This window comes from Rhinolophus hipposideros (genome assembly GCF_964194185.1).
Source record: "Rhinolophus hipposideros genome assembly, chromosome: 24".
NCBI lineage: Eukaryota > Metazoa > Chordata > Mammalia > Chiroptera > Rhinolophidae > Rhinolophus > Rhinolophus hipposideros.
Window position 1 is genome coordinate 25,133,749 of NC_138070.1, and position 15,919 is coordinate 25,149,667.

The 15,919-nt window shown below is 36.5% G+C and overlaps 1 protein-coding gene across 1 annotated transcript; it reads right to left on the minus strand.

Moving 5' to 3' along the window:
* Positions 1-14,856: 14,856 nt before the first annotated feature.
* Positions 14,857-15,322, minus strand: LOC308492473 (activated RNA polymerase II transcriptional coactivator p15-like). Its single transcript, XM_081037565.1, has one exon. It carries the CDS (start codon positions 15,278-15,280, stop codon positions 14,897-14,899), a length of 384 nt encoding a protein of 127 aa, XP_080893691.1. The 5' UTR covers positions 15,281-15,322; the 3' UTR covers positions 14,857-14,896.
* Between the last annotated feature and the right edge of the window lie 597 nt (positions 15,323-15,919).

Genomic DNA, 15,919 nt, shown 5'->3' on the forward strand with positions numbered 1-15,919 from the left:
ACAGCTGTCAGAATTATAAAGATATAATGAGCTTAAGTAAGTAATTCTATGAAATTATCTTTGCACATTTGTGAAAAGGTGAATACACACAGTTATTTGTGGCAGTTTGGTAACTGCGAGGTTGGAAACAACTCGTATCTATCTCACTTATACGTGGAACCAAAAAAAAAAAAAAATTGAGCTCATAGAAACAGAGTAGAATGGTGGTTACCAGGGATTGGGGGTGTGGTGGGAGAAATGAGATGTTGGTCAAAGAGTACAAGTTTTCAGTTATAAAATGAGTAAGTTCTAAGGATCCAATATATAGCATGTGGCTATAGTCAACAATACTGTATTATTTACTTAAAATTTGCGAAGAAAGTAGATCTTAAGCATTGTCACCACACACACACACACACACACACACACAATTATTGAAGGTGGTGGATCTGTCAATTACCCTGGTGGTGATAATTTTACAATGTAGATGAAGAAAGAAAAGAACTCATATGGATCAGTTGGAAATAGCTAAATTAATTATGATATACCCACACAATGGAATATTATGCAAGTAGCAAAAAAAATGAAGAAGCTTCGTTTGAAGTGAATTTAGTAGCACATTAAATATACCTTTTTGGCTAACTGAACAGCATTCTAATCAACTGAATCTAACCATCATAAAATGAAAGTATAAGAAGATAAGGCTGGAATTTTGTTTTTAAAATCATTATAAGACTATTATATAAAAATAAAGATTGATTTGAAAAGTTTGCTGTTATATAGTTCAAGTACAGTAACTTCTCAACACTATCAGCTTTAATGTTGCTCCTCCGGTCAGTATTCTGCACATTCACAATATGAGCAAAAGCCCATTTTTAACTAAATTTGGTAAAGGAGTAAGAAAACTTTGAACCAGCTCTGCCAGTCATGGATACTGATGAATGTAATATTGCCACTTGACTTTGGGGCCTTTCTTTCTCTCTAATAGTAATTAACTTTGCAAAAAAACAAAAGGCAAACAACTTTTTATCTCATCTTCAGTTCCTAGTCAATGGTGATGCAAGCTCATTGAAGCTGTCCCATAAAAGGAAACTCTGCGTAGCCCTGTTTCATCATCCAGGTTAAGAAATACAACTTGGCCAGCCCCACCCGCCAAAGCCTGTCTACATGGCCCATCCCAATCACAGCTCTTTCTCTCAAACTACAATCACCCGCTATTCTGAATTGTGTAGCAATTACTTCTTCCTGTATCTTTATGATTTTGTTACCCATGTATGTATCATTAGACATTATAGTATAACATTACCCAGTTTTTTGTTTTTGTTTTGGTATGTTTTGAAGTTTCTTTTAAATTACAGGTACTTAAAATTGATCTATTAAAAAAAAAAGCTGTTTCTTTTGCTGTGCAGAAGCTTCATCAACAAGACAAATAGTAACAAGTGTTGGAGAGGCTGTGGAGAAAAAGGAACCTTCATACACTGTTGGTGGGAATGCAGACTGGTGCAGCCATTATGGAAGGCAGTGTGGAGGTTCCTCAAAAGAACTATGAATAGAATTACCATATGACCCAGCAATCCTTCTCCTGGGTATCTACCCAAAAAATCTGAAAACATTTATCCCTAAAGACATGTGTGCTCCAATGTTCACTGCAGCTTTGTTTACGGTGGCCAAGACATGGAAACAACCAAAATGTCCTTCGATAGATGAATGGATAAAGAAGTTGTGGTATATATACACAATGGAATACTATTTGGCGGTAAGAAAAGATGATATAGGAACATTTGTGACAACGTGGATGGATCTTGAGAGTATAATGCTAAGTGAAATAAGTCAGACAGAAAAAGCAGAGAACCCTATGATTTCACTGATATGTGGTATATAAACCAAAAACAACAAAAGAACAAGACAAACAAATGAGAAACAAAAACTCATAGACACAGACGATAGTTTAGTGGTTACCAGAAGGTAAGGGGGTGGGGGGAGGGAGATGAGGGTAAAGGGGATCAAATATATGGTGATGGAGGAGAACTGACTCTGGGTGGTGAACACACAATGGGATTTACAGATGATGTAATACAGAATTGTACACCTGAAATCTATGTAACTTTACTAACACATGTCACCCCAATAAATTTAAAAAAATAAATTAAAAAATAATAATAAAAAGGAAAAAATAAAAAATACTAATTAAATATTTAATTAATTAAAAAACAAAACAAAAACAAAGCTGTTTGATCTGTTGCGTTTCACACTGGCCTTGTTTTGATGAATTCATATTTACAGTTTAGTTAAACACATTCTTATGTCCACGTATTTCCAAAATTCAAAACTGGATCCAGAGGCTTGATCAGGCTCAGACTCAATCCCTTTGGAAAGATGAAAGATGTCTCTTTAATCAAGGGACAGATAAGGTTCTGTTTTCTCTCTTTGTCATGTTACCAACCATTTATCCTCATTAGTTAGATCCACCAGTTCATCAGCTTTTCAAAATAGTGATATTTAATCTACCAATTCATTTTCATTTGTTAGCTGCAAATATTTTATAAAGAGACACTTTCCTCATCTACTATTTGGTTACCCTGTTGTACTATGGCTATGGTTACCTTGTTACCCTCCAAAGGTAACCAATTTTTAAAATATGTTGAACTCATGAATTCAAACATATTTTATCAGTTTCAATATACTAAATTTCTTATCCTATTGAAGCTCAAATGATCACATCTTTGTGGGAGTCATTTCAATTTGCCTCCTGAATCTACTTGACATGACCCTGGTACAGTTTGATAACTTCCTTGTTATGTGATATGAAAAGATGTCCCAGTCATCTTGTACATTTCTTGCACCAGATGTGAAATTCAAGAAATCCTATTCTCTTGTAGTCAGAAATGGAATTTCAGAATGAGAAACTTCTGCCTCAGAATTGCACATTGTCCCCAGGATTTTTCAGGGAATAACTTAACAGAGAAATAGATGACAAATATCTTGTGAGTACCAATTATTATTTCCAATTCAAATACAACACTACAAAGGTTTTACTTAACTTTATTTATTTTATAACTGTACCTTTTTTTGTTTCCCACTGAGAATTCTGGTTCTCAAGGACACTGAAATGGAATGGAATGGAATGGAATGGAATGGAATGGAATGGAATGGAATGGAATGGAATGGAATGGAATGGAATGGAATTAGAATACTATATACCAGAGTGTATATAACAGAAAATTATGTGTATATGAATTACAATATTGGCATATGCAGAACAGAATAAAATTAGAATTGAATAGAATTAGAATATCCTATGAACAATCATTTGCTTTACCCCACATTACACATAACAGTCTCAACATAACAATATTAATACTACCAACGCAATTAGGGTATAGTTTTAAAATTCTGCATATGCCCTCTACTTTCTCAACCATCACCACTCATTTTTTTGTTGCTGTTTTGTTTGTTTATTTGTTTTCATGGTTGTACTATATCTACATTATTTGATCATATAACCATTACATACTATATTCTTTTGCTTTTAATATTCATTTAGTCTTTGTTCTACTAGTAAGTTTATACTTAAACTTTACCACCAGCCCATATGCTCAGGCCTCTCTAGTCATTTTCTGTATTTGAAGCATTTTTGTTTTCAATGGATTTTGACTTATGGGAACAATAATTCTGAAATTACTATATGTTGAAACACTTATGTTCTTTACACTTGAATGTGCATTTTGCTGAATACAAGATTCTTGGTTCACATTTTCTTTCCTTATATATCTTAAATATATTATTCCATTTTAAAAAGTCTAATGATTAACCAATTTTGTCTCTTATAAGTTATGGTCTTTGTGCCTAAAAGTTCAAAAGATGTTTTTCCCTTTTTCTTTGAAGTTCAGCAATTTTGCAAGAACATGTCTTAGTTTTGATTATTCTAAGTTGATATCATCAGGTACATAGTGTACTATTTCAATGTGAAGTTTTAAGTTTTTTAAAGTCAAGTCATTTCACAAAACTTTGTTGTTATGATTATTAATTTTTTAGTATTTGTTCTTTTTCCTTGTTTTTTTTTTTATTGTTGTTGTTGTTCTTTTCAGGGGTTCCTGTTATCTGCATATTGACTCTTTTTTGTTTATCTGGAAAAAAAGATACCTTTTAAAGTTTTTAATTCTCTTCATTTCTTTTACATTTAAAAAGCTTTACTCTCTCCACTTTCTATTTCTCTTAGGTCAATATTTCACTATTCATGCTTTTTTTTTTTTTTTTCTTACTTTTGTTGGGGGAGTCAGTCCAGTGTGGACCCTGAGCATCATTGTATATGTTTATTGGGTATGCCAAGAATGCAAGGCCCTGACTCATCTTAGACCAACTTTCAGGGTTATGTTTGCTGTGAGAAACCATGAACAATGGAGTAACATCTCCCATAGGATTAAGAACAAGCTTGATTCCATTTAGTCTCATACAAGTGGTAGATTCCTAAAGTGCAATGTTCCTCAGTTATGACACAAACCCAGAGTGAGTTTCAGTCATATTGCCCATGGGACTCAAGGAACCTGAGGAATTGCTGCAAACAACATGGAGCTCTGGCTTCTGCTCTGCATAGTGAAGTCCTTTGTCTCTGATCCAGGAGCTTTGTGTCTTTTACCAGTATCATAAAATAGTAACAAGCTAGCTTGTTACCATGTTTCCCTGAAAAGACAACCTAGCCAGACAATCAGCTCTAATGCATCTTTTGGAGCAAAAATTAATATAAGACCCAGTCTTATTTTACTATAATATGAGACCAGGTATAATATAATATAATACAATATTATATAATACCGGGTCTTATATTAATTTTTGCTCCAAAAGATGCATTAGAGCTGATTGTCTGGCTAGGTTGTCTTTTCAGGGAAATATGGTAGCTTGCAAGTAGGGTAAAATCCCAGACCCTTCATAGTTCTTGACAGTTTGGGAGATGATAATGAGATGGTGACAGAGACATGGCTTTCTGAAAGATGAAGGTCAAAGGCTCCCACAGGATAGGATGAAGAGACAAAGAAGACTTCCAGGGATCCAGTAGCAAGTGCCCTCACCCAAATTGGGGGAGGTAAGGGATTCCCACTGTCCTAGGTGTTTGTACTACTTTTCTATTGTTGCATAATAAATTACCATAAACTTAGTGGCTTAAAACAACACAAATTTATTATCTCAGAGTTCCTGTAGGTCAAATTTAAGGAACAGTGTGACTGGATTCTCTGCTCATGGCCTCACCAGGCTTGAATCAATGTGTCTTCCAGAGCTGTAGTTCTCATCTGGAGTCAACAACCAATGACAACACTATATGAGTGAGCTTGCAAGTGACTCCTTTCCTAGTATAGCTACCAAATAACTACAGCTTGGCCAGAACTTTCATGAGATCTGTGAAAGGCTCTGAAGCAAAGGACCCAACTAAGCCACACCCAGACTCCTGACCTACAGAAACTCTGAGATAATAAATTTTGTTGTTCCACACCACTAAGGTTTGGGAAATTGGCTACACAGCAGCAGGTAACAAATATGTTGGCTGAAAGCATCAAGAATTGTAGGGCAAAGCTACAATAGTACATATGGAGACAAAAAGAGAGAGTCCCAGATGCTGCAGGTATGTGGGAGTGATGGAGGTAGCACCAATAGTAAGATAAGGTGCAAAAGATGAAGAAGAACACTTCTACTGCTTCAGCTGTCCTCTGGAGACTAGCTTCTCCTCCCTGCACACTCCACACTTGTGACCAGAGAGTAACAGTCTCCTTGCAGCTATGGTAATCTCAGAAGTGTGTGTGTGTGTGTCTGTGTGTGTGTGTGTGTCTGTGTGTGTGTGTGTGTGTGTGTGAGTGTGTGTTAAGCAACTTGGTCATTTTCCTATTAAAAAAAAAACACCTGGATTCAAATGATAGGGTTTGGGGAAAACTTGCAGTGGAGTCCAAACAGCATAGCTGTGTTGGAAGCTGTGCCGCCAGCTGTGGCCACTCTCCATTTCTGGGGCCCCATTACCCTAATGACCCTAATCCGTGTGCAACATTTACCAAGAGAGACCATATTCTATATGATAAAACTAGTCTTTATAAACAAAAATATTCAAGTCATTCAAAATACATTCCTTCTACAAAGTGGAATTAAATTAGAAGTGAATTATAGAAATATATGTGGAAACTCTGAAATAATTTGAACACCACGTAACAATCTTCTAAAAAGCCATGGATCAAGAAGTAATTAAAAGGAAAATTAGAAAACAATTTTGAAAAAATCTAAATGGAAACACATCAAAATATGTGGAATACTGCTAAAGCAGTTCTTAACAGAGGAATTTATAGCACTATGTGCCTACATTTGAAAAGAAGAAATGTACCAAATCAAAGATCTCTGTTTTTTCCCTTAAGAACCTAAAAAAGGAAGAGCAAATTAAATCTAAATAAGCAGATGAAAAGAAAAAATAAAGAGGAGAGCAGAAACCAAAGAACTAGAAAAGAGAGAAACAACAGAGAAACTCAATGAAACCAGAAGCTACTTCTTTATACTAGTAGAATATCAATAAAATTAATAAACTACTAGTCAGACTAATTGGAAAAAAGGGAGAGAAGGCACAAATTGCCAATATCAGTAATAAGAGAGGTGGAAGTTCTATAGACTCTAAATATTAGAAAGAAAATAACAAATATATGGTGATGGAAGGAGAACTGACTCTGGGTGATGATCACACAATGGGATTTATAGATGATGTAATACAGAATTGTACACATGAAATCTATGTAATTTCACTAACAATTGTCACCCCAATAAATTAAAAAACAAAAAAAGAAAATAAGACAATGAATGAACAAGTTATTGCCAATAAATACACCTACTTGGGTGAAATAGACAAATTCCTTAAATGACTTACAGTACTAAACCGCAGTCAAAAAGAAATAGATCATTTGTACAGTCCTATGTTAATTAAACAAATTGAATTTGTAGTTTAAAAAAACTTTGCAGAAAGAAAGTTCCAGGCCCAGGTGGCTTCACTGGAGAATTCTACCGAATATTCAAGGAGGAAATAACAGCAACTCAACACCAAATTTCCTATAACATTGAAGAGGACGGAATAATTCACAACTCATTCTCAGAAAACAGCATTACTCCAAAACCAGACAAAGACATTACAAGAAATAAAGAGTGCAGACCAGTATCTCACGTAGTTTCAAATATACTATACAAAATTTAAGCAAAATGAGTCATTAACATAAAAAGGAAAATACAACATGATCAAGTCAGTTTTATCCCAGGAATGCAAGATTGGTTTTATATTTAAAATCAATCAATCAATGTAAATCACTCTATTAACAAACTGAAAATATAAAAACCACATGGTCATCTCAATAGATTCAGGAAAAAAACCTCAATAATAAGAAAATTAAAAAACTCATTTTTAACTGGGCAAAACAACCATAAAGCCAGTCTATAACCCCACCCAGCAGCAAAGTCAATTATACAGCCCAGCCCAATTTCTGAAGACAGCCTATGGCCATATCCAGGAAGGGAGCCTAAACAGTGACTCTGCCCAATTACAGAGCATAGCCTATGGCCCCATGTAGAACATAGTCTCCATCTTCTTGCAATTTTGAGGGTATAGCTAAGGCCCCACCTGACCAGAGAATTTGGCCAGGTGACCTTACCCAAAAGACAAGTACATCCAGTGGCCCATTTGATCACAAACCCAGTCTGTGGACTTTCCCAACTTTAGGGCATAGCCTGTAGCCTTGTATAATTACAGAGGACAGCCTGAGACCCAGTCTGACCATGAAGCGCAGCCTGTGGCCCCACCTGAACACAAAGTCTAGCTAGCAGCAACATTTGGTTGGGGAACACAACCTGATGTCCCACCTGACTAGGAGTAATTGAGGAGCAGAGCCTGCAGCCCTGGTCCATTGTATAACGCAGTAGTAGCACCACACTGATAGTGACACAGTATGACCCCACCCAATCAGATGTGATTGCAAAGGCCACATAGTAGCCTCACTGGACCATAGAACACAGCCAGTAGCCCCCCCCCCCAACCAGGGATCCCACCTACTAGCCCCACTTAAATGTGGAGCCCAGCCAGCAGGCTCACTCAACCACAGAACCCAGCCAGTGGCACCACAGAACATGGGCACCAGCCTCACCCAACTAGAGACCCCAACAGCAAGCCCCACCTGTGTGTTGACACTACCAGCTATCCCCAAGCAGAGCTGACTGGTGAAAGTCTTTCTTTGCCAAAAGGAACCTATAAAGTTTGGAAGAGGAGACCACTTACTCAGATGTACAGGTAGCAATGCAAGAATACAAGGACTGCATCAAATATATGGCAATAGAAGGAGAACTGACTCGGGGTGGTGAACACACAATGGGATTTATAGCTAATGTAATACAGAATTGTACACCTGAAATCTGTGTAACTTTACTAACAATTGTCACCCCAATACACTTTAATAAATAAATAAATAAATAAATAAATATTTAAAAAAAAGAATACAAGGATCACAAAAAGTCACATAAACATGACACTACTGAAGGAAAATAATAAAGCTCCAATAACTGACCCTAAAGAAATGAAGATCTATGGACATATGACAAATAATTCAGAATGATCTTCTTAAAGTGTCCAGTGAACTACAAAAACATGAAGACATACAGCTAAGAAAAATTAGGAAAATAATGCATGCACAAGGTGAGAAGTTCAAGAAGAAATAGAAACCACCCGAAAACAAACAAACAACAACAACAAATAAAAAACACAGACATCCCAGAGCTGAAGAACACAATGACTATACTAAAGAATCCTATAGAGTGCTGCATCAGCAGACTTAACTAACTAGATGAAAAAACAGTGAACTCAAAGACAGATCATTTAAAATTATTTAGTCAGAGGAGCAAAAAAGAGTAAAGAAAGCATATACGACTTATGAGACACCAACTAAAGAATCAATATACACATTATGGGAATCCTGAAAGAAGAGAAAGGGACAGAAAGTCTATTTAAAGAAAAAATGAATGAAAACTTTACAAACATGAGAAGAGAAATGGACATCCAGATTCATTAGGCTCAAAAGACCCCAAATAGGTTGAACTCAAAAAGGACTACAAAAAGACACGTTATAATTAGTCAAGAATCAGAGAAGGAAGGAGGGAGGGAAGGAAGGAGAGAGAATTTTAAAAGAAGCAAAAGAAAGGAAACATGTCATATACAAGGAACACTCCCCATAACTATCAGCAAATTTCTCAACAGAAAGTTTGCAGGCAAAGCAAAAGTGGGACAATATATTCAAAATATTGAAAGAAAAAAACTGTCAACAAACATTATACCCTGCAAAGCTGTCCTTCAGAATTGAAGGAAAAATAAAGACTTTCCCTAACAAACAAAAGCTGAGGGAATTCATCACCACTAGACCTGCCTTACAAGAATTGTTAAAGGACATTTTATAAGCTGTAATAAAAGGATGATATTAATAATTAATATCATAAACCCATATGAGTGTATAAAACTTATCAGTAAAGGAACATATATAGTCAAAGTCAGATTCTCTAATATTGTAATGGTGGTGACTAAATCACAATTCTAGTTTAAAAGTTAAAAAACACACATATTGAAAATAACTATAACTACAATAATTTGTAATTAGATATATAGTATTAAAATATGTAAATTGTAAATCAATAACATAAAATGTGAGGAATAGATACATAAAAGCATAAAGTTTCTGTATGCTATCAAAGTTAAATCATCAACTTAAAATGGGGTGTTATAATTATAACATATTTTATGTAAGCATCATCGTAACTGTAAAGGAAAAATCTGTAGTAGATACACAAAAGTTTATGGTAAAGGAGTCAAAGCATACCTTACAAAACTCAGTAAATCACAAGGAAGACAATAAAAAAGAAAGGAAAAAAACCACAAAGCATAATTACTTTAAATGTACACAGATTAAATTCTCCAATCAAAAGAGATAGAACGGCTGAATGAAAAAAAAAAAAAACAAGATCGAACAATATGCTGCCTACTGGAAACTCACTTTAGCTTTAAGGACACACATAGACTGAGAGTGAAATGATTGGAAAAGGTATTCTAAGCAAATGGTATGCCAAAGAGGCAGATAACTATACGCATAACAGACAACATAGACTTTTATTGAAAATGGGCATAATAGACAAAGGTCAACATATAATGCTATAATGGTCAAGTCAAGAAGATATTGCAATAATAAACATTTATGCATCCAACATTGAAGAACCTAAACATATAAGCAAATACAAACAGAACTAATAAAAAATAAACAGCAATACAGTAATAATTGGGGACTCTAATACCTCACTCTCAACAATAGATAAATCAGTCAGGCAAGAATCAACTTAGGAAACAATGGATCTGAACAACACTATGAATCGAATAAATGAACTTAATAAACATACACAGAACATTCCACCCAACAACAGCACAAACATTCTTCTCAAGTGTACGCAAAATATTTTCTAGGATTGAGCACATATTAGGACACAAAATGAGTCTCAACAAATCCCAGAAGATAGTAAATGCAAAAGTATCTTTCCAACTACAATAGTATTAAGATACCTGAGAGATCCACACTTTGGTACATCGAAAGTGAGCACATTGGAACATGTAGGGAAGGTAGGACAGGGAGAAGGACAGGAACTTTGTCCATAGACATGGCTACTCAGCTACTTTGGCTGAGCCCTTAGCGCCAGCAAACTCAGTAGTGATGGAGGAGTCAGGGTGCAGACCCCACACCAGGGCTGGCAGAGCCTAAGAGGGGCACTTGAGAATCCACCTTCCTTTCCTGATTGTGCTGAAAGTCTGGTCGCAGCAGCAGAGATATGTCTACGGAATCCACCGGTGTTAGTGGCTACAGGGAATCAGGTATCAGTGCTGTGGGGTCATGAACCTGGTTTCCGTCCCGTCTGCCACATACTCCCACCATGGTAGTAGTTCTTTGAGATCTGGGCAACTCAGACACAGCAGAGGCACCCATCATCCTGGACAGCGACTCCCATGACCACAACAATGTTTCACCCACTGTGACCCCAGAGCTGCAAGTAGCAGATAAGAGAAACAAAAACTTGTGCTATAGCACCATCTACAGGGAAACAAAAAAAGACTTTTAAATATCAACATGCTGAATTATTAAAATCAAAATGGTACCTAAATAAAAAAGGTGTTCACTACTTCAAATGAAGCAACAGAGGAACAACCCATCAAACACCATAAATAACCAACATAACATGGTAACACTGAATGAAAATGACAAGTATCCAGAAACCAAATTCAAAGTCATGGAAGACTGTGATCGAAACGATAGAGAATTCAAAGTTCAATTATATAACAAGATAACTCAAAAAGACAAATCAATGAGCTCAGGAATAAAATTAATGAACAAAAGGAGTACTTTACAAAAAATATTGAAACTATAAAAAAACCCAGAAATTCTGAAGCTGAAGAACTCAATAAATGAGATAAAGAATGCTTTAGAAAGCAGGAAAATTGAGTAGACTATATGGAAGAGAGAATTAGCAAGCTTGAAAATAGAAATCTGGAAATGATTCAGGAGAAAAAGGAGAAAGAACTAAGATTTTTTTTTTTTTTAATGAAAGAACTCTATGAGAACTCTCTAACTCCATTAGAAAGCTCAATACAAAGATAATGGGTATCCCAGGAGAAGAGAGAGAGAAGGGAACAGAGAGCCTATTCAAAGAAATAATTGATAAGACCTTCCCAAACTTAGGGTAGGAACTGGAGATTCAAGTACAAAAAGCTAACAGAACACCTAATTATCTCAACGCAAAAAGACCTTCTCCAAGACAAACTATATTACAATTGTCAAAAGTTAATGGTGGGACTTATGGTCAAGATGGTGGAGTAGATAAATGCTGAGCTCACTTCCTCTCATGACCACAACAAAATAATACGGTGTGATCAAACAATATGATGGATGTTTAAATTTTTAAAAAATTATTACAGTAAATGACACATTATCGTTAATCCCCCTCAAAATACTCCATCTTGCTTCGAACACACTTATGTCATCGTTCTTACCACTTTCTGAAACAGTTCTGGAAGTCCTCTTTCGTGAGGACTTAGGGTTGTTTGAAGAGACTTCATTGTCAGTACATGTCTGTTTAAAACAAGTACCGTGTTTCCCTGAAAATAAGACCGAGTTTTATATTAAGGTTTGCTCCAAAAGATGCATTAGGGTTATGTTCAGGGGATGTCATCCTGAGAAATCATACTAGGGCTTATTTTCTGATTAGGTCTTATTTTCGTGGAAACACAGTATGTGGCTAGGATGTGAGGACATTTCACTATAGTAGCATAACCATGGTCAACATGCAATGTAGTAGCTCCATCTGTGAAAAGAGAAAGAAATCTTTATCTCACTGTTTTGTATGATAAAATCACCTTTTTACCATTGCCAAAAACTTGTTGACTTTTCCCAAAAGAGGCTCATGATGTAAGAATTCTTTGATGACTTCAGTCTACACAGAACAAGCAAAACCAAAAGGAAAGGAGGAACTGGCTACATTGAAAGATGCCTTCCATTTCATCCAGTATGACAAAGGTACCAGTTCCTCAGTCACTGCCTCAAATATTTAAAAGAAATATCAACTATTCTATTTGACAAGGAAAATGTATTATAGATTTTTTTCCCTTTGTTGCAGTCCACAAACCAGTTCTAGCATGGTTTACTGAAGTTTATGCAATACAAGTGGAGCTTTCTTTCATTCAGCAAGATGGTGAGAAAACTCAAGGAAGCTTCAAAAAACTGGTTCTGTAAAATGGCACACTTACATTTAGAAATGTGCCAAGTGTTTCAATTGGAGCTTTCTTACTAGGAAAAATTCCAAATCCTGAGATGCATTTTCAGGACAGATAAGTGAGATGCACTTTCATTTTGTCTGACTTCCTGCTTGCATTCACAAGAATGCTTCCACACAAATAAAACCACTGTGGCCTATGTGTCCTAGCAAGTTCAAAGACACACATGAAACCATCTAATCCGTGTTCTTTCACTTACTTCTTTCAAAGTTTGGGCGCTACTGAAGTCTTATAGTTCATTGCAAATATGTAATATGGAAGGGAATGATTAATATCAACTAGAGGATAATGAAAAATATAATTTTCTATCAGAGTTCAGGAGCCCCATGAAGCTCAGGGGACACTAGGCTCCAAGTTAATAAAACTTGCTCTGGAAGGTAAGGTACTATAAAAAATCTGATACTTACATGCATAAAATCAGTCCATAAACGGTCCTAAAAAGGTTTGTTGAAAATTTTTATATCCATTGTGACTATTTATCTGAAGCATCATAATAATAGCAATATTGTGAATAAATCCTGAATTTTAGTGACATTGATCTGTGCTTGAACCTCCACTGTGCTCCTTGCTGGACACGTGAGCACCAGGGTGTTGTGAGGGCTCCATGAGATGACCTAAGTGGAAGTGGCTAGCCCTGTGTGTGGCACATGGCAAGCATTCAATAGATATTAGTTTTGTTCTTTCCTTCCCCGCTCTTCCCACCAGCAATCGGAGGTGTGAAGGGCAAGATGTGTGCTCCAGGTGATTTCCCTGGTCCCCACAAGCAGGGGGGGGCCTCTCCTCCACCAGAGTTTTTAAAGGATCATTGTCTTTCACTCCAATCTCCATACACAGTCTGGAAACCCATTGCTGCCCCTGAGAACCCAGGAACAAAGCAAACCGATCCCTGACTCTATGCCAAGGTCATTCGCCCAAAACAAAGGGCAGCATTTGAAGTTTAAGTTAAGGAGACTGCTCATCTGTGGTATCACCAAGATCTCAGCCACGCTTGAGGCAAGAGAGACCATGAACACAAGGATACAATGTTCTGCTTTCATCTCCACAAAGCGAGGCAGATGGCATCTGGGCAGAGTGGATGGCCTTCTGGGCATGGCAGTGCATTCATTTGGGTGCTGTGCCCCACAGACTCTGTATCAGTGGGATCATGGATAGTGGCATCATGTGTGATTGATGCCTTCCTTCCTTCATTCATTCATTCACTCCTTCATGCAGTCATCATACGTTCAGCAGATCACCTGTGCCAAGCAGAGTACTAGGTCAGGATAATAGGACTTGGTACCCATTCTGATGATTTACATCACAGAACCATACAATGTTAAAGTTGTAAATAACCTTAAAAATGGTGGAAAGCTCACATCATAGATAAATGGCTTGGTAAAAACTCCATGAGTTACACAGTAATCAACCACAGGTTTCCAGACTCCCAGGAAAATGCTCTTTCTATTATACCACACTGTCTCTGTTAATAGGTTCTAATACCTATTCTCTCCTACTCCATGCTAAATGAAGAAATAAATTGTTTTTAAGAGAAATTTTCATCCATGAGTTACTGTGGTAGAAAGGGGAGTGGGTCAGAGAACTCCAATATTTGGTGGAGTTGCAAAATTCCACAATCCTAACTGGAAACAGTCTAGTAGAAAAAAGATTTAAAACTCATTGGGCCTTTCAGAAAGTATCTCTGAATCAAGGGGAACCTTGAAGGAAGAATAGAAACTGTGGAAACCCATTGCAGTTTAATCTAGGCTGTCTGCTTCTCTTTAAATAGACAAAACAGGTGACAAATGAAATACCCCGATAGCTTTTTTTTTTTTTAAGATTGTATTACTTGATTTTATTTTACACTAGGTGGTGGGCACAAAGAAATCTTCCTTAATAAAATTGACAATTAGTTTCATTCAGAACATTTTTAATAATGAACATTAAAAAAAAGTATTCTTACAAATTCTTTTGCAATCCAAATATACAATAGCTTGGAAAACAACGTTTAGAAAACAAAAGCCAATGTAAAAAAAAGACAGATTAAAACAACTAGAACAGTACAGGTTTTATATGGCTCTGATTTTACAGTTTTCTTACTGCATCATCAATGTCAGAAATCTGTTCCTTCAGCTGGCTCCACTGCTCAGGATTTAAAGAAATACCTTTTCTTCCTGGTTTCATTTCACCTTCTGGATCCATCCAATATTCTCTAATGTCAATTAGGACTTTCCCTTTAAAGTCTCGAACACTGACGTACCTCATCTTTCCAATCTGAAACATGTTATCATCTCTGCTGCTGCTACTCTGCTTAGAAGATGCCAGGGCTCTTGAAGTTTCACAAGTTTTTTGCTTCTTTACAGGTTTTTCTGGAGTAACTTGCTTTTTCCTCTTTAACTTTTTGTCAACTTCACTGTCAGAATCACTGCCAGAAGAGCTTGAAGAAACAAGTTCCTTTGATTTAGGCATTGCTCCGCTCCTGCAGTCTAACAATCTAGTGCTCGCTCGCTCGCGACTCCCCGATAGCTTTTAAACCCAAGCATCAAAGGCTTAAGGGATTGCCTTGTTGATATGCCTTTGGAAAGGCCTGAAAAATTCCATCCACTTTTTAACATCTTTGGAAATATGGCAGAGTAGAGAAGAGACTTCATAATCTTACTCTCCATGCTAGAAACAATTCTTCTCAGAGGAACCAATTCCCTCACGTCTAAGGCTTCTGGCTGTCAGGCAAAGATGGACTCCATGCTCTGGTTGGTCATAGAAAAAAAAAATTATAAATTTTGTGGCATTTCAGGTAAGACCCAATTTCACACAATCTATGTCCGCTGTCTAAAAATGTCAGACTTGATATGTTTTAATGAACATACTGTTTCTACAACTAAAGAACACGTCATTGAATCAGTTCAGTATAGAAGATCCAAGAGTCTTTAGCCCAAGTACCATCAGCCCACTGACAGGTTTAGGAGATTTCGAATAGCAGGGTTGGTCACAGTTTCCCAGGGCTTTACCCAGGGTGAACCTTAACTGAGTTAAGTTTTGTAGAGATAGATACCTAAATCATAGACAAAACTGGCCATATTCACAATATAAATTTGCTAAAGATCAAGT